At 37.5% G+C, this 25,383-nt stretch overlaps 1 protein-coding gene across 1 annotated transcript in view; it reads right to left on the reverse strand.

Moving 5' to 3' along the window:
• LOC128638649 (uncharacterized) overlaps positions 1-25,383 on the reverse strand; it is a 426,945-nt gene that overhangs the window by 327,367 nt on the left and 74,195 nt on the right. Inside the window, exon 2 of the mRNA XM_053690744.1 lies at positions 11,186-11,218. Coding sequence (XP_053546719.1) covers positions 11,186-11,218 — 33 coding nt within the window. The remainder of the gene's footprint in view (positions 1-11,185; positions 11,219-25,383) is intronic.

Here is a 25,383-nt window from a genome sequence, read left to right on the forward strand (position 1 = left end):
TCTGCCCTCCCTAACATCGCCGACACCTACCTTCAAGTATTAACCCCTAATCTGCTGACCGGACCTCGCCGCTACTCTAATAAATGTATTAACCCCTAAAGCTAAGTCTAACCCTAACTCTAACACCCCCCTAAATTAAATATAATTTTAATCTAAGGAAATAAATTAAATATTATTAACTAAAGTATTCCTATTTAAAACTAAATACTTACCTGTAAAATAAACCCTAATATAGCTACAATATAACGAATAATTATATTGTAGCTATTTTAGGATTTATATTTATTTTACAGGCAACTTTGTATTTATTTTAACTAGGTACAATAGCTATTAAATAGTTATTTACTATTTAATAGCTACCTAGTTAAAATAATTACAAAATTACCTGTAAAATAAATCCTAACCTAAGTTAAAATTAAACCTAACACTACACTATCAATAAATAAATTAAATCAATTAACTACAAGTACCTACAATTACCTACAATTAAATAAACTAAACTAAATTACAAAAAAAACAAACACTAAATTACAAAAAATAAAAAAAGATTGCAAGAATTTTAAGCTAATTACACCTACTCTAAGCCCCCTAATAAAATAACAAAGCCCCCCAAAATAATAAAATTTCCATACCCTAATCTAAATTACAAAAGTTACCAGCTCTATTACCTTACCAGCCCTTAAAAGGGCTTTTTGCGGGGCATGCCCCAAAGTTATCAGCTCTTTTGCCTGTAAAAAAAAACACAATACCACCCCCCAACATTACAACCCACCACCCACATACCCCTACTCTAACCCAAACCCCCCTTAAATAAACCTAACACTACCCCCCCTGAAGATCTCCCTACCTTGAGCCGTGTTCACCCAGACGGGCATAGATGGACCAAAAGAGGGCATCCGGAGCGGCAGAAGTCTTCATCCTATCCGGGCAGAAGAGGACATCCGGACCGGTAGACATCTTCATCCAAGCGTCATCTTCTATCTTCATCCATCCATCCGGAGCGGAGCGGAGCCATCTTCTTCCAGCCGACGCGGATCCATCCTTCCTGCACGACGCCTACTCGCCGAATGAAGGTTCCTTTAAATGACGTCATCCAAGATGGCGTTCCTCGAATTCCGATTGGCTGATAGGATTCTATCAGCCAATCGGAATTAAGGTAGGAAAAATCTGATCAGAACAGCCAATAGAATGCAAGCTCAATCTGATTGGCTGATTGGATCAGCCAATTGGATTGAACTTGAATCTGATTGGCTGATTCAATCAGCCAATCAGATTTTTCCTACCTTAATTCCGATTGGCTGATAGAATCCTATCAGCCAATCGGAATTCGAGGGACGCCATCTTGGATGACGTAATTTAAAGGAACCTTCATTCGGCGAGTAGGCGTCGTGCAGGAAGGATGGATCCGCATCGGCTGGAAGAAGATGGCTCCGCTCCGCTCTGGATGGATGAAGATAGAAGATGCCGCTTGGATGAAGATGTCTACCGGTCCGGATGTCCTCTTCTGCCCGGATAGGATGAAGACTTCTGCCGCTCCAGATGCCCTCTTTTGGTCCATCGATGCCCGGCTGGGTGAACACGGCTCAAGGTAGGGAGATCTTCAGGGGGGTAGTGTTAGGTTTATTTAAGGGGGGTTTGGGTTAGAGTAGGGGTATGTGGGTGGTGGATTGTAATGTTGGGGGGTGGTATTGTGGGTTTTTTTACAGGAAAAAGAGCTGATAACTTTGGGGCATGCCCCGCAAAAAGCCCTTTTAAGGGCTGGTAAGGTAATAGAGCTGGTAACTTTTGTAATTTAGATTAGGGTAGGGAATTTTTTTTATTTTGGGGGGCTTTGTTATTTTATTAGGGGGCTTAGAGTAGGTGTAATTAGCTTAAAATTCTTGTAATCTTTTTTTATTTTTTGTAATTTAGTGTTTTGTTTTTTTTGCAATTTAGTTTAGTCTATTTAATTGTAGGTAATTGTAGGTACTTGTAGTTAATTGATTTAATGTATTTATTGATAGTGTAGTGTTAGGTTTAATTGTAACTTAGGTTAGGATTTATTTTACAGGTAATTTTGTAATTATTTTAACTAGGTAGCTATTAAATAGTGCATAACTATTTAATAGCTATTGTACCTAGTTAAAATAAATACAAAATTGCCTGTAAAATAAATATAAATCCTAAAATAGCTACAATATAATTATTCGTTATATTGTAGCTATATTAGGGTTTATTTTACAGGTAAGTATTTAGTTTTAAATAGGAATACTTTAGTTAATAATATTTAATTTATTTAGTTAGATTAAAATTATATTTAATTTAGGGGGGTGTTAGGGTTAGGGTTAGACTTAGCTTTGGGGTTAATACATTTATTAGAGTAGCGGCGAGGTCCGGTCAGCAGATTAGGGGTTAATACTTGAAGTTAGGTGGCGGCAACGTTGGGGGGGGGATTAGGGGTTAATACTATTTATTATAGGGTTTGTGAGGCGGGAGTGCGGTGGTTTAGGGGTTAATACATTTATTAGAGTAGCGGTGAGGTCCGGTCGGCAGATTAGGGGTTAATAAGTGTAGGTAAGGTAGCGGCAATGTTGGGGGGGGCAGATTAGGGGTTAATAAATATAATATAGGTGTCAGCGATGTTAGGGGCAGCAGATTAGGGGTACATAGGTATAATATAGGTGGCGGCGGTGTCCGGAGCGGCAGATTAGGGGTTAATAATATAGTGCAGGTGTCAGCGATAGCAGGGGCGGCAGATTAGGGGTTAATAAGTGTTAGATTAGGGGTGTTTAGACTCTGGGTTCATGTTAGGGTGTTAGGTGCAGACTTAGAAACTGTTTCCCCATAGGAAACAATGGGGCTGTGTTAGGAGCTTAACGCTGCTTTTTTGCAGGTGTTAGGTTTTTTTTCAGCCCAAACTGCCCCATTGTTTCCTATGGGGGAATCGTGCACGAGCACGTTTTTCCAGCTAGCCGCTACCGTAAGCAACGCTGGTATTGAGGGTTGAAGTGGCGGTAAATATGCCTTTACGCTCCCTTTTTGGAGCCTAATGCAGCCCTTCAGAGAACTCTAAATACCAGCGTTGTTTAAAGGGTGCGCTGGAAAAAAAAGCAGCGTTAGCTACGCGGGTCTTTACCGACAAAACTCTAAATCTAGGCGATTATTATTTAGATATATATACCCATGTGCAGGGAGAGGCAAGGTGTCCTTCACTAAAGGTCTTTACCTTAGAAAATGTCCGCCACAGCCTTGGCTCGTGCCTATCCCTGCACATGTGTCAATTTCTATTGGATGTGAGAAACCTTGATTTACATCTTATAATTGAATATCATTATATGTACCCTTCATACACAACTATGTGATGTGGAACACTATTAGTTAAAAAAAGGAATTTTAAAATGCATCCTGCAGCGAGTTAAAATTCCTTTTTTTTAACTAATAGTGTTCAAAACCATTGTCTTATGCATAAGCACTCCAGCCAACAAATAAAGTCTACCGACAGTAGGCATTTTACTGGCATCCCCCAAATATTTGTGTAGTGCGGTTGCACCCTTCTAGTTCTCAGAATAACTATGTGATGTGGTTTATAGAACATGAATATGTCATAAACATGATGATATTACCTTTTGTGGGCCATTTCCACACAGTCCTTATTATATGTTTCAACAATATTAGTGTACTAAAACACCCCTCACATGGATGTGGATGACAATTATATGGTAAATAACAGAGGACAAGATTTAGGATGAAATATAACAATATTTTTTTTTTTAGGCTTCTTAGATGAGGGGGCTGAGGTGCCTGGAGTGGATCTCCTGGTTCTCCTGGGTTGTGCGGATTCCGATGATTCAGCTGGAGTGCTGGCCACAGATGAGAGGCTGGAGGCAATGTCCTGCTGGTGTGTGAAATGCTCCACCAACACACCCAACAGTTGGTTTTGTTCCCGCCATCCGTTGTCAGTCTGCATCTGCATATCCGATATAACCCTCATCATCTGAGATTGGTTTTGGACTATACCATTTAAAGATGCTGCCATGTCCCGTTGCAGCTCAATGGAATGCTGGAGTAAGGTCTGTTGGCTCCTGTAAAACCTGCGTTGATCTCTCTGTCTTCTCTCACAGCTTGCTAGGAGTTTCCTCTGGATGGAAATGTATTCGTCGCCCAGCTCAGAATACAGAGGATCTACAGGCTGTTGACCAGCAGGGATTCTAGGTGCAGGTTCACCTCTAGCTGCTGTTGGATCTGGAACATCCTCAGCTTCTGCTTCCTCTTGAACTAGGACAACTGGTGCTTCCTCTTGAACTAGGACAGCTGGTGCTTCCTCTTGAACTAGGACAGCTGGTGCTTCCTCTTGAGCTCGGACAGCTGGTGCTTCCTCTTGAGCTCGGACAGCTGGTGCTTCCTCTTGAGCTCGGACAGCTGGTGCTTCCTCTGGAACTCTGACAGCTGGTGCTTGCTGAGGAACTCTGACAGCTGGTGCTGCATGAGGAACTACCACAGCTATATGCTCCTCTTCATATGCTGGAGCTCTTCCAAGGGAAGCGGATGGTGGAGCTCTCCAGGTGGACTGGTAGTCCCATTGCCGACTGGTGTGTGACCACTCAGCCTGTTGGTAAAAGCCCTGACTGGCCTGATATTGGGGGGTTAAAGACATCTATCCTTCGGGGCTGACTTGGCTCCCCCTCCAAGCCAAAAGAATAGTCCTCCGGCCAGGGATTCTGCCAGGGCTCGTCTTCCAATGCTGGTGGCATGACGTCTGGCTCCTCTACAGAGGAAATCCAACCCAGCTCATGCCTGGGAGCATACTGTTCATGGAATCTCTGGCCTGGTAGTTGGGGTGGAGGCATTCTCTGGCCTGGTGGTTGGGGTGGAGGCATTCTCTGGCCTGGTGGTTGCGGTGGATGCATGCCCGTTTGCACCCTGATGACAGGAGGTTCTGTGGAGGAGTCAAATGATGAGAGGTATTAGTACAATCATATATATATATCCATGTGGGCATACAATGTACATTGATACATGCTAGGGCCTATACTCATTCTCATGTCAAACTCTATAACATGCATGTGCACATTGTGATTTGTGATATGAGGGATTTTAATATGCAAAGTATACATGTATGTGTTTCATACAATAGTTATGTGTACATGTCAGTGATGGAGAAAATGTGTTCTTTAAGTGACACTATGGTCACACAATTTCCTTTAGCCTGATGTAGGCACATAACGTGCTTTCTTCAGCTAAAAGTTTTGTGATGGCTATAGTGTCCATTTACTGAAAACTCTACATGTGGCTTGTGGCCTGTGTTACTCTGAGACATGTTAGTATTTAACTATTCCACCTCATATCATGAATTTCAATGTGTTAAGTAGCATTAAATGGACATTAAACCCATTTTTATTCTTTCATGATTCAGCTAGAGCATGCAATTTTAAACAACTTTGTAATTTACTTCCATTACCTAATTTGCTTCATTCTCTTGATATTCTTAGCTGAAAAGCATATCTAGATAGGCTCAGAAGCTGCTGATTGGTGGCTGCACATCAATGCCTCATGTGATTGGCTCACCCATGTGCATTGATATTTAATAAACAAAGAATAACAAAATAATGAAGCAAATTAGATAATAGAAGTAAATTGGGATGTTTTTTAAAACTGTATTCTCTATCTGAATAATGACATAAAAATATTTGGTTTAATGTCCCTTTAATGTGAAATATAATTGTAGATGTTTTTGTTAGTAGGCCAAATACCATGCTCCTCATTGTGTACATGAATGTGTAACATTAAAGGATGTTATATCTCAAATACATATAATACTGGTGTGTGGGATGTTACTCACCAGCATGCTGTGCTGATGTTGCAGCCCCTGAGTCACGAGCCCCTGGAAGTCCACGGACTGCTGTGACGTTCAGGGACCTGCGAATGATATCCTGCCACTCATTATATTCCGCCTCCTGGGGAGGACCACCGCCTGTTCCCCTCTGGTGCATGGCTTCTTGGCCCATTTTCTCCTCCACCCGCCTCTTGCAGTCATTCCACCTTTTCTTGAGCCCATCCACATTCCTCCTCTGCTGGGCCACACTGTTGACTGCCTCCTCGACCTTCAGCCGTGCATCTCTATGCCTTCGGGCAACTCCTTTGCCCTTCTCTTGGCCAAAGAGGGCAGTGTGGTTCTCCATGATGGCCTGGACTAGCGCAAGGTTTTCGGCAAAAGAAAAGTTCGGGCACCTCATGCGCTCCTCGTCCTGGGCCGCCTGGCTCCCACCCTGGGATGTCTCTGGTGTGGGTTCCTCCCTATCCTCTCCCTCCTCCCCCCTTCTATCCCCATGTGCACCCTCTATCCCTCTTCTGAGTGTGCCTGGCCTTGGGGCAACCCCACTCTCATCCTCCCTTATAACTCTCCCTCTCCCCACTACACTCACTCCCTGATGGGGACCCTGCTGCTCCTCCTGTCCATAATCCTCTCCCTGCAACTCCCCTTCCCTCCTCCCCTCCGCCCTTTTTCTCCCTGTCATCCTCAAACTACACACTCACACTCACTCCCACTTTAATCACATACAATTACAACCAAACACTCAGCCTATCACACTGTAAAAGATAAATAAAATGTGTGAGGTGTTATAAAAAAAAGTGTTGTGTATTTTGTATATGTGTGTGTGCAAAATGTGTGCAATATGTAAAAAAAGTGTAAGTAAATGTACAGGCTTAACAATCCAACAATCCGACCTAACTAACTGAATGAAATGCTCCTCTCTCACTGCTCTTACCACTAATCTCTCTACTCACTGTGGTGTGCTGTAGCTCCAAGAACCAACCAAACACACTAAAGAAAATGGAGGCTGCGCATGGGTTTATGTATGAATTTTGAATGGCGTAATTACGTAGCGCATCTTTTAGAACTGGCCGTTACTTTTTACGATTCGTAGCATAATTTGCATAAAACTATACTTTATTGAGACTTTACGTGAACAAAATACTGGCGTAAGTACTTGCGACGACTAAAATGTGTATTTGCGCACATTTTAGTTGATCGCTGGTTTTTCCTACTTACGCCAGTTTAGCATCTGACGGAGCAGTATATTGGATAGCTCGAGTTGAGAGGTGAAATTACGGGCGGCGCGGGTTCCCTCGCTTGCGCCGAAAACTACGCCGTATATCGGATCGCGCCCCCGGTGTTTAAACCTTCAGTCACCTTCACAATTTGTTCGTTTTTTAAAAAACAAATATTTTTATATTTGTAATAAATTGTCTTTACAACAAAAGGACACATATTTTCATTATTTTTCTTTTTCTCTGTTAGCTCCTAATGTTATGTATGATAGTTAGGGGTAATAAGAATTTATATCTACACTTTCTGGAGTAGAAAAAATGAATTGATGTATTAATACAGTATGATATTTATAATGACGAAGTGTGAGATAATGAATTAATAAATAGAAAATGTTCACATTATTCCTATGGTAACTAAATGAAACAATTGGAAACAAAGAAATGATGCACAGAGGTCAGTTATTAATTCACCTGCTTCCAAAAAAGCAATACTGTGAAGAGTGAAAAGGGAGGTTCTAAAAATGGAATAAAAAAGAATCCTCCTGATGACATCACAAATTGATTTGCTGGAAGAAGCCCTAAGCCTAAGGGGTGAAACATGTGTAGCTAGGCGTTCATTGCAATGGTAAATCAAATATTCCTAAACCGCTAAGCACTTACCAAGCAGCAGTGTGACCAAGCAGCAGTGTGACCAAGCAACAGTGTGACCAAGCATCAGTGGACAGGACATAACAACATCCAGGAACTCTGCAGCCACAGGAGCAACTCTGGCAAGGTGTGGTTAACAAGCAAGGAAGCTGTATTTCAACAAGGTGTGGATTGGAAGCATTCTCCATGTCAGCAAGGGAGGTATTGTATGCGCTCCGCTGATCCTTACATCAAGCAACCTGACACACAACCTGAGTGAGTACTATATCTGAGCCCCATTACAAAGTGGCTGTATGGAGGAATCACAGCAATTTAAATGTTGCAATTATTAGTGTGACTGGGTTTTCAAGCAATATTATATTTGCATCTTCATAAGAAATACCAATTGCATGTTAAAAAGGACTGAGGCTATATCGATGTCCACTGCTTTAGTAAGGGGATCCCCAATAGAATTATAAATTCAATCTTGGATTCCAATTCATGGGACTTTAATTTGGGACCTTGAGTTTTCTGGGACATTTTGCCTTATTTCTCAGATGGCATTAATTCAAGGGGTCCCTTGCAACAAAATAACAAAAATTGTTGTTGTTTTTTGTTATACATAATTACTGCTGCTGGTTCTTGTATTTATTATTTGCATTAAGAATTAAACTGTTATTTAGTTTGTGCAATCCCCTGTGTATTATCATTTGTGATATAATTAAAAACCATAAAGTGTTAAGTTTATTATAGGGATAATGATTTAGTGCTGGATAGAGCTATCGTTTTCCATTCCTTCTTTATCCTTATTCTTACTTATTCTCATTGCCTCTTTTCTTCTTCTTTTTGTCTTACTTTTATGAATACACATATATATTATATACAATATATATATATATATATATATATATACAGGTAACCCTCAGTTTACGCCGGGGTTAGGTTCCAGGAGGAATGGTTGTAAATCAAAACCGTTGTAAATTGAAACCCAGTTTACAATGTAAGTCAATGGGAAGAAAGGGAGTTAGGTTCCAGGCCGCTCTCAAAATTGTCATAAGTAACACCTAATACATAATTTTTAAAGCTTTGAAATGAAGACTTTAAATGCTAAACATCATTATAAACCTAATAATATAGATTGCATCATCATCAAACTAAGTTTAATGAACAAAAACATTTGCTAACAGCACCTAATTAAATAATCACACAACAGACTGCATCATCATCAAACTAAGTTTAATGAACAAAAATGTTTTTTTACTTGAATTTTTATGCAATCAGTTCTCTGCATTGTTAGCATGTTAGATAATATTGGGTCTGCACCTATTCTATGCATTTCAATCTGGACTTATTAAGCAGTTAGGTATCCTCACCTCAAGCAGCTGGAAAGGAAGATAATAGGGAAGTGGCTGCTAGATCTTGTTTTGCTCGATAGATCTGGTCTGCTCTGTGTACACAGATCAATTTCAGTCTGTTAAGTTGCAAACCTTTGCTGAAAAACAAGCGGACAGCTCCACCTACTGGCTATTTTTATTAGTGCATTGCTTTCAAAACCTTTTCAATAGCAGTCACATGACTGAAAAAAAGGGTTGTTATTCTGAAACGGTGCAAATTGAACCGGCGTAAACCAAGGGCCACCTGTATATATATATATATATATATATATATATATATATATATATATATATATATATATATATATATATATATATATATATATATACACTATATGTATATATACATATATTTTTATTTATATATATATATATATATATATATATATACATATTTACATATACATATTTAGACATTTATATACAGTATGTATGGGCCTCAATGTTAAAGCCCTTCATCAGCTTTTTTTTTTTCTAACACCTGAGATCTTTTTGTGCAATATTGTTTTAAATAATTTTTATTAGACAGTGTTATTATGAGTATAAATGTACTTTGTAATGTATTTTTGAAGTGTTTTGTGCAATTTCTTAATTTCGACAGTTAACCATAGCTCTGAAATAGCGGTATTAATTCTAAAGTAAATCACAATTACGCGCAATCGTTTGCACGCCACTTTCAATCTAGACCTATATTGGACAGAAAAGAATAGTTGATTAGAAGAACTGCCTTGTGCTGATGGAAAATTTGGAAAGGAGGTTTACAGGATAAAGTCAAATGTTCAGTAACTGTTTTGGCTGAAGAAATGGCCAATAGAAAAAGAACTTTTGAGGATACAAGTTGAAGGTCTAAATAATGCATAGACTTAAATGGAGGGGCTCAAAGCCAGGTGAAACAGATACTAAACCCAATTTTTTTATTTTATGATTCAGATAGAGCATGCAATTTTAAGCAAATTTCTAATTTTCTCTTATTATCAATGTTTCCTTGTTCTCTTGGTATCTTTATTTGAAAAAGCAAGAATGAAAGTTTAGAAGCTGGCCTATTTTTTATTCAGCACCCTGGATAGCTCTTGTTGCTACATTGAAGTATCCAAAAAAAAAGTTTTGGCAAACATATCACGAAGTAATACACACTTAGACACTTAAATCTAGATAAGAGACATCATGGATATGTTTGGTACAATCATGTATATTAGTGATAAAAAGCCATTGCTATAACAGATCAGGGGCCTGATATTAAAAGCCTTGATGCTCAGGCGAGATATTCTAAGAAGTCTTGTCAGTATGACAAGGCCCTTAAAAAAATTTAGAAACGCAATTTTTTAGCTTGAGAAATGTTTATGTTGCTATGTAGTGATCTTTATGTGAAACAGAGACTCCTGCATTGCAATACAAGGTGTAAAAAAATCCCAAAGATTTTGCGTGATTTCTCTCCATGCCTGAGAGGTTTTGAAAATCAGGCCCCTTGTGTTAAAGTGAAAGTCAATCCTAGCATTTGTGAAACTTCATGCTGAAAGCTCCTTTATTTGTTTCAAGCATTCACCGCACTGAGCTGCTTAGGTAGCCCACGGCAGAACGCTGTTTGGCTGAGAGGTGACGTTTCCACCTCTTAGCTAATAGTTGTGTGTTCCAGCAGGTGCAAAGCCGGATTTCCCACACGACTATTGGCTAAGAGGTGAAAATGTCACCTCTCAGCAAAACAGCAATCTGCCGTGGGCTACCTGAGCAGCTCAGTGCGGTGAATGCTTGAAACAAATAAAGGAACTTTCAGCATGAAGTATTTTATATTTCATGACTAAAAGCCCCCTTTATTTGTTCCAATGGTCAATCCTAGCGTTTCACAAATGCTAGGATTGACTTTCACTTTAACACAAGGGGCCTGATTTTCAAAACCTCTCAGGCATGGAGAGAAATCACGCAAAATCTTTGGGATTTTTTACACCTTGTATTGCAATGCAGGAGTCTCTGTTTCACATAAAGATCACTACAAGTACTACAAGTATTTTATATTTCATGACTAAAAGCCCCCTTTATTTGTTCCAATGGTCAATCCTAGCGTTTCACAAATGCTGGGATTGACTTTCCCTTTAAGTTGCTAACTTTTGCATATTAGAAATAGTTAGATTCATACTTACTCTGTGCATCTACACATCCAGCTAGTAAATAACCTGTAATAAAAAAAAACACATTAATTATCATACCAGTTAAAAATTAATCCACAGAAGTAATATTTCTTTTTTTTTTTGCATAATTAAAATAGTAATAGCAGATCAAACAACTAAGGGCCAGATTACGAATAGCACGCTAACAGTTATGCGCAAGTGATATCGGGTTTATCAAGGCTGTTTGCGTGCGTCAAAAGGAGCGCTCGTATTACAAGTTGAAAGTAAATGCGAAAGCATGAGCGCAAGCACAATTTAAGATAGAATGATTACCTTGACCTCAGAGTTCTGGTTAACTGTTGCAGTTACACTCATAATAAATAACACTATCATATAAAAAAAAAAAAAAAAAAACATATTGCAATAAAAAACTATAAGGGCTCAAAGATGTTAGAAAAAAAGGCAGGCAAAGGGCTTTAACATAGAGATACATACATATACATGTCTACAGATGAATACGTTTGTATATATATATATATATATATATATATATATATATATGTGTCATGGGTATGGGTAAGAAAGAACATCCTGAAATGTCATTCAGGAAAGAAAAGACAGGGAAATCAGCACTCTTTTAGAAAAAATTAGAAGCTCACAACTATAGAATATGCAAAACTGATTTAATCGTGGAGACAGCAGTCTCTCTCACCAAGAGAGTACTGTAGCACAATATAGGATATCACAAAATACTATATACAATACAAAGTACCGGAATAGTGACAAACCGGGCACACAGTAAAAAGTTCAAATACAATAGAATCTATAATATAAAAACCTGACCGGTCAGGGATAGAGCGTCAGCTAAGTGGTGAAAAAACTTCTTCTAACATGTACAAGATATTCAACAGGAGGCTGAACATACCCTCTACTCCCTGCTAACCACTATACCCCAAAGTGTAGAGGGGGAATACGTAGTGGAAAATTAAGCAGGTAACCGCCAGGTCAGAGAGGGAAAGTTGGGTCTCCTCCAGGTAGCAGGTTATACAGTACAGCTTGAATTACAAATAAGCATATATATGTAGGAGGAAACCTCCCAGACCTGCTACACCCAGCTGCACCCAGCACCTCCTAGACGGAGGTAAACTTGCTGGGCAGGTGCAATGTTCGGGATCTAAGCAGTCTGTATGAGGAGAACCTCCTAAATATGTACACAAAACCAAGCACAGTGTAAGAAGGTTAATGCATGCAAGTATACAGTAATAGCATTACAAAAGATCCAGCAAAATGACTATTAGTTGCAAAAGTCCAGCAGCGTTACATAAATAACGACGAAGCCAGGTCTAAACATTTAGACATGCGGGTGAAACGCGCGTCGGCATTGTTACAGCCGACTGAATCCGTTGATGAATGCTGGCATGGTGGTGTGTCTTGGTATCGCCTAAGGAGGTGCGGCGTAACGGTCGCTTGCCAAGGAACTACGGCTTGCAGCATGAAATCCTGACGGTGCGAGTCTTAATGCATGAATTGTCAAAACGGATGACACAACACATTCCAGCTTCCTAAGGTCGTATTGTACTAGCTCAAAGTCCCGCAAATTACAGTCTGCTTTCAGCTAAATTGTGCATTGGTCGCATGTTCTCCCTGTTGAGGGGGTTTGTCTGCATACCCTAGAGTGAAGTTTCCATTTACTGACAGATAGAGGCTTATATGTTGCTTGACAAGCTTTTTTCTGCTACATTTGTCTTCCTGCTCTAATCAATGGATTTCTTCCGTCTTGCTATGCTTGCATTATATGCCATGCCTACTGAATAGCCACTGAAAAACTGACTTTATGTAACGCTGCTGGACTTTTGCAACTAATAATCATTTTGCTGGATCTTTTGTAATGCTATTACTTTATACTTGCATGCATTAACCTTCTTACACTGTGCTTGGTTTTGTGTACATATTTAGGAGGTTCTCCTCATACAGACTGCTTAGATCCCGAACATTGCACCTGCCCGGCAAGTTTTCCTCCGTCTAGGAGGTGCTGTGTGCAGCTGGGTGTAGCAGGTCTGGGAGGTTTCCTCCTACATATACGCCATATGCTTATTTGTAATTCAAGCTGTACTGTATAACCTGCTACCTGGAGGAGACCCAACAGATCCCGAACATTGCACCTGCCCAGCAAGTTTTCCTCCGTCTAGGAGGTGCTGTGTGCAGCTGGGTGTAGCAGGTCTGGGAGGTTTCCTCCTACATATACGCCATATGCTTATTTGTAATTCAAGCTGTACTGTATAACCTGCTACCTGGAGGAGACCCAACTTTCCCTCTCTGACCCGGCGGTTACCTGCTTAATTTTCCACTACGTATTCCCCCTCTACACTTTGGGGTATAGTGGTTAGCAGGGAGTAGAGGGTATGTTCAGCCTCCTGTTGAATATCTTGTACATGTTAGCAGAAGTTTTTTAACCACTTAGCTGATGCTCTATCCCTGACCGGTCAGGTTTTTATATTATAGATTCTATTGTATTTGAACTTTTTACTGTGTGCTCAGTTTGTCACTATTCCGGTACTTTGCATTGTATATAGTATTTTGTGATATCCTATATTGTGCTACAGTACTCTCTTGGTGAGAGAGACTGCTGTCTCCATGATTAAATCAGTTTTGCATATTCTATAGTTGTAAGCTTCTAATTTTTTCTAAAAGAGTGCTGATTTCCCTGTCTTTTCTTTCCTGAATGACGTTTCAGGATGTTCTTTCTTACCCATACCCATGACAAGTATTTTTAAGGGTCTGCACCAACCTTTCTCTCATGGATATATGGACATATAGTGTGGTCCATAGTATCCTAGTATAAGCTCAAATTTAAGTAGCAGCTGCGTCCCCTCTGTATATCTTTTTTGAAATATATATATATATATATATATATATATACAGTATATATATATATATATATATATATATATATATATACAGTATATATATATATATATATATGTATATATGTTTATATTAGATATGTGCGATTCGGTTCGGTTCAATTCGGAAAATTCAGCGATTCGGATCGAACCGAATTAAGATTCTGCCGAATTTTCCGAATCGAATCGATTCGTAAATTCGGATGGCCATTGGATTACACTAGTATTGTACAGTATTTTAGATTAACACATAATATACAGTATAATACTAGTCTAATCCCACCTAACACTTACTGAAATGCCGAATTTCCGAACCGAATCGAACCGAATCGAACCGAATCCAGCCGAATTTCTTTGAATCCGAATGAATCCGAAACGAATCGATTCCGAATTTTCCGAATTCGAATCGATTCGAACCGAAGTTCGAAAAATTCTGAATCGATCCGAACCGAAACGAATTTTTTCGCCATGCACATGTCTAGTTTATATGTGTGTACAGATGTATTTATGTATTTATATGTGTATATATGTTTTTACAGACATATATACACATATAAACACATAAATACATATGTACACACACAAATTCATATATATAAGTGCATTGGAGCCCTTTGCCATTAAGTAGCTGAAAACATGTAAAAACAAATTTATGCAATATTCATATTTAATAAAGTGTTTACCTATGTATGTACTGTAAATATTTCACATTCCAATGTTCTTCATGTAGGAGAATATGTTCTATGTATTTTTAAATAGATATTCCTATATAGATCTGTATATATCTATACTTATATATAATTATATATACACTTGTATATATTGTAGGTATATATATATATATATATTACCAAAAAATCATCAGATATATTTAGAAATATGTATTTATGAATAAATAAAACATATTATTCTATGTGAAGAACATTGGAAAGTGAAATATTAATATTTTCATGTTATGTTTGCACAGTTGAGAAAATGCAATCGGTTTTGCGTGCGAGTAAAGTGTTCGTTTTTTGTTTGTTTTTTACTTTACTTGCTCCATTGACTTCTATGGGGACTACATTAACGCAGTTGCGATATTCTAACTTTGGCTTTTTGTGCATGTCGGGTTAGCGCACGAGTGAAAACTTTTAAATTTTTTCAACTTGTAATACAAGTTCTCCCCGACAAGCACAAAACGCTTCCTTCTAAAACACTATTATATATATATATATATATATATATATATATATATATATATATAATATATATATATATTGCAATAAAAACTATAAGGGCTCAATGATGTTAGAAAAAAGGCAGGCAAAGGGCTTTAACATAGAGATACATACATATACTGTACATGTCTACAGATGTATACGTTTGTGTATATATATATATATATGTTAATATGTGTGTACAGATGTATGTATTTATATGTGTATATATGTTTTTACAGACATATATACATATAAACACATAAATACATATGTACACACACAAATTCATATATATTTTGTATATACTGTAAGTGCATTGCAGCCCTTTGCCGTTACGTAGCTGAAAACATGTAAAAACATGTAAAAACAAATTTATGCAATATTCATATTTAATAAAGTGTTTACCTATGTATATTTCACATTCCAATGTTCTTCATATAGGAGAATATGTTCTATGTATTTTTAAATAGATATTCCTATATAGATCTGTATATATCTATACTTATATATAATTATATATACACTTGTATATAGCAATATATATATTTTACCAAAAAAACATCATATATATATATATATATATATATATATATATATATATATATATAAATATGTATTTATGAATAAAACATATTCTTCTATGTGAAGAACATTGGAAAGTGAAATAGTAATATTTTCATGTCGTGTTTGCTCACTTGAAAAAATGCGATCAGGTTTGCGTGCGAGTAAGGTGTTCGTTTTTTTTTTTTTTTTTTTACTTTACTTGCTCCATCGACTTCCATGGGGACTACATTAATGCAGTCGTGATATTCTAACTTTGGCTTTTTGTGCATGTCGGGTTAGCGCACAAACGAAAACTTTTAACTTTTTTCAACTTGTAATACAAGTGCTTCCCGAAAAGCGCAAAAAGCTTCCTTCTAGCTGAGTAAGTGTGAGAGCAATAAATAGTGCGCCACTCGTAATCTACCCCTAAGTGCTGCAATGTACTCTAATGGGTACTGCATCAATAAGAACCATCTTTCTTTTCTTTTTTTTTTTCAAATCAATGTAAATATTTGCATAGGAAATTAGCACATCTAGGCAAGTATCCCCACTTGCTATTCCCCAGAAATTCTTAATATACAATGTTACCAATGCACAAGAGAATTGTGGGTAAGATATGCAAATTAGATATGCAAATTCTCAGTTTTCTTGCTTCGAAATACTGTTTTGACACAGCAATCCTTTTAACAGGATTATTACAGCAAACCAGAAATCACTCACTAGACAGCTGTTTCATTCTTTTTGGAACTCATCAGTAGGAGATAGATTTCTGGTTGCTGCATTGGTAAAGCTATTTTCGTGGATAAACCAAAATTCATTAAAATTATGGGGGGAGATAAAAAACTGAAATTAAAATCCTCCATGTCTCAAAATGAAATCAATGTAAATATTTGCATAGGAAATTAGCACATCTAGGCAAGTATCCCCGCTTGCTATGCCCCAGAAATTCTTAATATACAATGTTGCCAATGCACAAGAGAATTGTGGGTAAGATATGCAAATTAGATATGCAAATTCTCAGTTTTTTTGCTTCAAAATACTGTTTTGACACAGCAATCCTTTTAACAGGATTATTACAGTAAACCAGAAATCACTCACTAGACAGCTGTTTCGTTCTTTTTGGAACTCATCAGTAGGAGATAGATTTCTGGTTGCTGCATAATTTTAATGAATTTTGGTTTATCCATGAAAATAGCTTTACCAATGCAGCAGCCAGAAATCTATCTCCTACTGATGAGTTTCAAAATGAACTAAACAGCTGTCTAGTGAGTGATTTCTGGTTTGCTGTAATAATCCTGTTAAAAGGATTGCTGTGTCAAAACAGTATTTTGAAGCAAAAAAACTGAGAATTTGCATATCTAATTTGCATATCTTACCCACAATTCTCTTGTGCATTGGTAACATTGTATATTAAGAATTTCTGGGGAATAGCAAGCGGAGATACTTGCCTAGATGTACTAATTTCCTATGCAAATATTTACATTGATTTAATTTTGAGACATGGAGGATTTTAATTTCAGTTTTTTATCTCCCCCCATAATTTTAATGAACTTTTTTTTTTAAAAAAAAAAAGCTTACTTTGATCAAAAATAAAAATTCAGTTAAAGGTTGTCACGAATACCTCATGATTTAGCTGCCAAGTGTTAATTCTCTTTGCCTGTGAGCTAAAAAACATTTGTTTTTTCAAGAAGAACTGTGTCCTGTGTTTATGTTTTTGTGATTAAACCAGACCCCATTATAAATTGTTTAAGAGTTCCACTTGAATAAATGTTATCATATAGGCATTTGTGCATTCAGGCCGTAAAAGTGTTGGTTTTAGAGACACAGAACAGTGCCTCTTCATAGATCCTGAGGAGGTCAATAAAAGGACATTGGTACAATGTAAGATATGTGTTTAAAACAGGTTATTTGACATTAGATGAAGGGAAATATGACAACCCTGTCATATTTGGTATCAAACTGTTTCTCACAATGCAAATAAGAGATTGCCTTTCTGTCTATATGAAAATGGATGTATCTAGCAGAAAATGATAATGTGTTCTCTAAAGTCAGCCACAGGTACTTAAAGTTTATTGACTGTTGTAAAAGATAGGGGGTTTCCCAGCCCGCCCCTTCAAAGGGGGTGAGGTCAGGCAACCAGATCTATTGAAAAAAAGGTTTAAGGGTCTTGTGTTTTAAAATTGAAAAATTGAAATTGTCATTCTTACAAGGGAAGCTGTTACAAACATTGGAGTAAGGACCGATTGCTTCATGCCATCTCCCTGGCAGATTCCAAAGACTAGCACAGTGTGAGGTTTATATTTTCTTCTTTTTATTTTGAAAAACTGTTTGCTTGTGTGTAATTTTATTTGTAACAACTTTTTATTAATAATGCACTGTGCATAATAATTTTTGCCATAATAAATAATTAATTTATTAAACTTTGGCCTTTGTCTAATATTTGAACCCAGTTACTGAAAGAGACTAGAGTATTAGAACTGTATATTTTAGGTTATTTTCAGCTAAATTGTATTCTGAGAGTCAATGTGTAAATCTGGGGTTTCCTTAAGATTACCCATATCATATAATCTTAAGTGGTGGCAGATAGATATCATTTTTAGTTTAGTGTGGGTGGCATTAAAGGGGAGTTTTGGGCATTTCTTTTACGTCTAGTACAGACTAGAGAGTGTTGTTAACCCTTACACCCACTGAACTAAATCACAAGCTTGCCTGGTGTGGCTAGATTGTGACATATTGGTGACAGTAGAAGGGGTCTGATAACCCTTTCTGTGCCAAACAAGTGACTGGCGCAGGGTTGGATAGCACTGGTCATCACAAAGGTCTTAAGCAATATTTTAAGGTACATAATGGCTAGAACATTTTACTATTACCCTATCACTTGAAGATAAAAATAAAAAGAAACACATATTTAAAGCCAGATCCAGTCGGGCAATACAAATTGGACAGAAGCCTGGAGAGACAAGCAGGGGAACACTGGTCTGTGGGGGCAGGATGATAATAGCCCCTTGGCCAACATGGGTGAAAGGACAGTAGTCTGGGAGTTGTATCACAAGCAGTAATCAGATAGTGTAGGGCAGCCAGATTTGTCATGATGTACTGTCAGCTCCCTGCCCTGTATGACAGCCCTATGCACTTTGCAGTGTGTCGTTATTTATATCTGCATGATATACTGTAAACTGCTATAAATATGGCACTGTGCAGTTAGATGACAGGGGCTGCAATCTGTAGCTGAACACTGGGGAGTCCACTACCATAAGTGCACTTCTCCACAGAGTCAATCATGGGGCAGCCTGAAATTTAAAGCTCCATAATCAGCTCAGTGCTCAGTATAAGGGGTCAGTAGTGCATAGAACGTGGCTGCCAAAGACCTTGTAAGCAGCTCCTCTCTCTGATCCCCTATACCACCAGTGCAATAGCAATCTTCTCACCTGCTTTAATCAATTCCCTCTTTCTTTTCAGACCCATGTGAAGTTCTGTGCCAAAGAGCACATAGTACTTGTGGTTAATTAGGTAGAAGCAGGACAGAATCTAGGTAAAAGCAAGACTATGGGGCCAATTTATTAAGATGCAGTGGACATGATCCACCGTAGCGGATCATGTCCGTCCGACATCGCTAAATGCAAACAGCGTAACATTGCACAAGCATTTGTAGTGAACTGCTTGTGCAATGCTGCCCCCTGCAAATTCACTGCAGCTAGTAGGGGTTGTCAATCATCCCAATCGTGTCTGATCGGGATGATTGCTGTCCGCTGCCGTAGAGGTGGCGGACGAGTTAAGGATTCTTCTTAACCCTTGATTCCGGTGAGCCTGAAGGCTCGCACGGAATAAGCAGCTTGACTGCTTAATAATTCGGCCCCTATAGATCATAGTCCTAAGCAACATTTTGCATTATAAGTTCTTCACTATTCACAAAAATAGGGAGATGATCCTCAGTTTAATAAGCAATATAAATCAGAATGGTTTTCCCAGCTCAAGCATCGTACTGTCACCCTCTTGTTTGAGCCAGCACAAATCTACAGGCAGGAGAACATAGCACTGAACCAAGGTTAGAGGGGCAAGAGGCTACTTTAACTAAGGTATGTTTATTGTTAAAATAATCCCCTCTCTTTGATGTGTGCTGCTGCACATGACTGGGAAAGTCTACAACCAGCCTGCAGGAAATGTGTTGCAGGTAGATGTCAGAAACAAGCCATGGTTGTTACTGAGAGAAAATAAACAGATGTCAGCAGGCAAGGGATATTCGGAGGAGTCAATGGTCAGACCAGGGTTTAATACCAGAATAACAAACAGAAGCTGGATGTCACAACACAAGGAGCTTGCAGAGGAATAGTTCAAATTTCAGTTCCAGAGGTCAGCAACTAGTTTATCAGTCCTTAATTTAAGGTACAGGCATGGTTGAAGCAAAAGACACAACAGGAGATCAGGCTAGAAACAAGAATGTCAGGGCTTCCATAGAGAATAACCAAGCCCTTGGCTGGCATTAGCAGAGGTATTTAACCCCTTCCCCACAGGTCATTGTGCCAAAACAACTGCAGTGTCACTTCCGACATCAAGGTCACAAACAGCACTACCCTTTGTGCAGGTAGCACAGCTGTAACTATAACAGAAGAAATCTGCAAATCCTGTGTGCTAAACCCTTCTGAAACTAACTTCAACCAAGGGATGCTAACAGTGCACCCTGTGCTGTCAGCAGTTCTAAACCTCAGCTTCTTAGTGCAGCCCTGCGGGCCAATTTATCATTTGTCGGATATGATCCGCTGTAGTGGATCATGTCCGCCCAACATCGATAAATGCAGACAGCATATGCTGTCTGCATTTATCATTGCACAAACATTTCTCGTGAAATGCTTGTGCAATACCGACCCCTGCACATTCAGCCGCTAGCATGAGGTGTCAATCAACCCTATCATATCCGATCGTGCTGATTGATGTCCGCTGCCTCAGAGGTGGTGGATGAGTTAATGAGCAGCGGTCTTATGACCACTGCTTCTTAACTTACATTTCCAGCTATCTGGAAAGTACAGGGATAGCAGCATCTGCTGCTTGGTAAATCTACCCCCTGGACTTCAGCTGCTCTGAAAGCCTTCTTTTTAATCTACCCCTGGATTCTCAACAGCACTCAGAACTCAATTTAGTATGGCCACTACTGTACTCAGGTAAGCTACTAGGGTTTGAAAGCTGTGCTTAAAAAGCTGTCTTGAAATGCCTGACAGAAAAAGGGAGAAAATCTTTCTATTCTCTTTTTTTCATCCTTTTCATTTTTTTCTTCTCTTTCTCATTTCTTCTCTGTCTCCCATGTCCTCTCTCTCCACTCTATTCTCTGTCCCACATCTATCTTTCTCCCTTCTTTATTTTTCTTCTCTCTCCACTATCTCTCTGCTCTCCCACTTCCCCTAACTCTCTTCCCTCTCTTTCCTTTCTATTTTCCTATGTCTCTCCCTTCTCTCTCCTCTCTATTCTCCTCTCTCTCTCTCTCTCTCTCTCCCATCTCTCTCTCCTCCACCCCTCACTACTCTTTCTCTCCACTTTCCATCCCTCCTCACCATTTTCTCTATCACTTTCTTTCCTCTTTTACCTCTCTCTCTCCCTTCTCTTTCCCTCCTCTATTGCTCTCATTAAGAAGTAGATGGTACAGGAGGGGAAATGTATCACTTTAGAATTTGAGAGAGGGAGTTAACATTTTATTTTTTCCCCCTGAGAGACAGATTTTCATGAACTCCCGTGTGGTGATTTCTGCTGTCCTCAAAATACATTTTTTGAACAGTGAAAATATATATATTTTTTTAAATCTTGAAACTGATGCTGACGTGTGAAATGGTAACACAATATAACAAGAAAACATTAAGTTTGGCTCCGCTCGTAGATAAAAGGTGAGTATCTTTATTGAAATCATAAAAAACAGCAACAATAAAAAACACAGCAAGTAAGCAACCGCGTGAACCAGACTGCAGTCTGCTAATTAAAACCGGCTAAGACTACTACCAGTGGGGCCATATGACGTCACTGATGCATTTCAGGAGTTCCCCGTAATCATAGATAGTCATACTACACTTCCCCTTGTGGTGACATTTTATCACTGGAATATTCACCTAGCTGTTATTAAAATCCCTTCCCCCAGGTACACCTTTCTCTCTGAACTAAAGACACTCCCCCAATGGTCTTTTGAGTGGCATTTGATAGGCCACTCCCTTTTGAATTGGGGTATAAAATACTGTAACACCAGAATCTCTCTCTCTCTCTTTATCCTGGAAAGATGGCTGATGGTGAACACTTTGGGAAATGTGGCTAAGTATATTCCTATTGTTATTTTAGCATTATTGGACAAATTGGGATTTTTGTAGTAAGTTGCCCTGTATCTTAAATGTGGACTGTGTTGCTGTAAAATAGATTTATATATATACATATATATATATATATATATATATATATATATATATATATATATATATATCTGTAAATATTTATCTTCTTATTAACATATATATTGATTCCTAAATAAACTGTTTGCCAAAAAAAATGGAGACCCTCTCATAGAGTTCATTTCACAATTTATATGTGTTGGTTTTAGTGGTTTCACCATAGAGATTTAGTATATTATATTTAGTAGAAAGTAAAGAATCTAAAGATATTTTAAATTAATAGATAACCACATTTTGGCGGCCATGAAGTTGTAGACAAATCCATATGCCATTTTAGTTTTGCAGGAATCAAATGAATGTTGATTTATTTTAAATTTAAATTGTTGGTGTTTTATAGCAAAGTTTTTGTATGTAGTACTTTTTTTAAAAAGCGCATATAATGGTTGGTTTCAGAAGGCCTGTTGTATAAGATATTAGTTTTTATGGTTAATAAATTGTATGAAGCTTGGAATTAGAGTTTACATTTGACCTGCATTTTATTTGAGAGTAAATATTTTTTAATTTTGTTTTCTGTAAAAATCTAATGAATTTTAGAGACATATTTACTTGTTGTCTTGGTCCCATACAGTACCTTGTTTTCTTACAAAGAAGATGGTTGGTTGCTGAGTGGACCTAAATAAATGTTGATTTAATTTTAGAATATTATTGCAGGATATATATATCTTTTAAATGTTTCTCAAGAAAAGCATGGTTTTAAAAACCTGTATTTCTGGTCTGTATAAATTTGCATTTGCATAGTTACATGGGGGAAGCACATAATGGTTGGTTTCAGCAGGCCTGTTGTATAAGATATTAGTTTTTTAGCTTGCTAAATGTTAAATAACCTCTGTGCCTGAACACAGTGTTATCTATATGGCCCATGTGTACTTTCTGTCTCTTTGGGCTCCATGTACTAAAGCATCAATTTTTTCGCCGACAACGTGTTTGCTCGACTCGCTCTAACTCGCAGCTAGCGAGATGTTGCCCGCCCGCCATATGTACTAAAAACTATTAAAAAAAAAGGCGCGTCTAATCCGCATCGAGCACTGGCGAATGATTCATACATATGACGCCTCGCTATTTGCGAATGTACTATTAATCGCTTACAAACTGTCAGTCATGTTTGTCCCACGTGACTGCAAAGTGTCAGAAACGTCAGCTTTGTCGCAGGAACATATTGCAGCACTATATAAGCTCTATTTAATAAAGTTTTTCAGACTGCATATTTCAAGAACTTGAAGCTTTACTGACTTTTATTGTTATCGATAAATTAAGTATGGCTACTTCTCGATCTGATTCACAGTCCAAATCGAAGAATCCCCACTTCTCACATCAGCAGAACCTGGTTCTTGTCGATATGGTGCTAGACTCGTATGACTATTTATTTGGTTGTCGTTCGAAGCAAACGTCTAGTATCCGTAAAAAAAGTATATGGACCCGGATAAGTGATGCTGTCAGTGCTCAGGGACCTGGGAAAAAGGACGTTGATCAAATAAAAAAAAGGTACAACGACATCAAACGATTTGCAAAAGCCAAATTGGCAAAAGAAAAAAATTCAACCCGTGCTACCGGAGGTGGAACAGCTTATGTCGCTGATCTTAATGATTACGAGCAGAGACTGGTGCAGCGTCTAGGCCCAGAAGTAATCGTCGGGATCACAGATGATTGTGATAGCGACCTAAGAGGTAAAACATTTATCGAATTACTATAATTTAAATTGAATGTTGATCATATTGTAATTATCCATTAGAGTTGGTTTATACAAATATGTATCTTGTAAAGATATTTTGTCCAATAAATTTTTTGGTGCGTCAATTTTGATTAAGTTAAATCAATGCAGATTAATGCTAGATTTTTGTATAGCTTAACCAATAACGTATGTAATGTAATATTCATGATCACAGATGATTGTGATAGCGACCGAAGATGTAAAACAATTATCGAATTACTATTATTTGAATTGAATGATGATCATATTGTAATTATCCATTAGAGTTGGTTTATCCAAATATCTATCTTGTAAAGATATTTTTTCAAATCAATTTTTTGGTGTGTCAATTTTGATTACGTTAAATCAATGCAGATTACTGTTAGATTTTTGTATAGCTTAACCAATAACGTATGTAATGTAATATTCATGATCACAGATGATTGTGATAGCGACCGAAGATTTAAAACATTAATATAATTACTATTTTTTAAATTGACTGATGATCATATTGTAATTTTCCAGTGGAGTCGGTTTATAAAAATATTTAACATTTAATTATATTTTGGAAAATCAATATTTATTGGCGCCAATTTTGATTATGCAGAATATAGTCCTATTACTGCTTTATTTTTGTATCGCTTTATAAATAGCAATTCTATTTTAATTTACTTCATTTTCTTGATATCCTTTGATGAAAAGCATATTTAGAACTGCTTACTAGCTAATTGTAAATAGACGCCTTTAATGGAAGTAAATTTCGATCTATTTTAAAATCTTAATTTCTTTATGACTGATGAACAAATCTTTTGTGGTTTAATGTCCCTATTCATCAAATCAAAAGCTGCGCCAAACAATATTGTTATTGCTATGTGAGCTCTGTATTCAACGATCGTTTGAAAATACAGTGCTATATTTTTGTAGACAAATTTTAGTTTTAATAATATTTTTTTTTAAATGATAATAAAATGCATATACACCTGCATAGTATAAACCTACAAATTCACAAAAACAAACGTTACAGTATACATTAGACAAGCATGTATACAGACCAAAAAATATACACTTATACATGCAGATACACACACACTAATATTATACACTTACACATGCAGATACACACTCTCAACATTAGTGTATATATAATATCAAGATTAAGCGGATTAATGAGTGTTTAAATGCTATTATTTAAAAAAACTTGAATAGTTGGTTTCACATAAAACAATAGTCCTGTGTTTATGTAATCTTTCATTCTATTCATTATTCTTTCATTCAACTATTTTATGATGTATCAACAAGCTCTTATAAGTATTCTTTGAACTTGTCATTTAATTAGCAAATGAGCAGACGACTCTTTTTCGTTTACAGTTAATTGTTAACAAGGTAATTAAATGACAAGTTCAAATAACACTTATAACAGCTTGTTGATACATAATACAATGAATGAATAGAATTAAAGAATATAATAGAATGAATAATG

This window comes from Bombina bombina, chromosome 8 (genome assembly GCF_027579735.1).
Source record: "Bombina bombina isolate aBomBom1 chromosome 8, aBomBom1.pri, whole genome shotgun sequence".
In the NCBI taxonomy this organism is placed as follows: domain Eukaryota; kingdom Metazoa; phylum Chordata; class Amphibia; order Anura; family Bombinatoridae; genus Bombina; species Bombina bombina.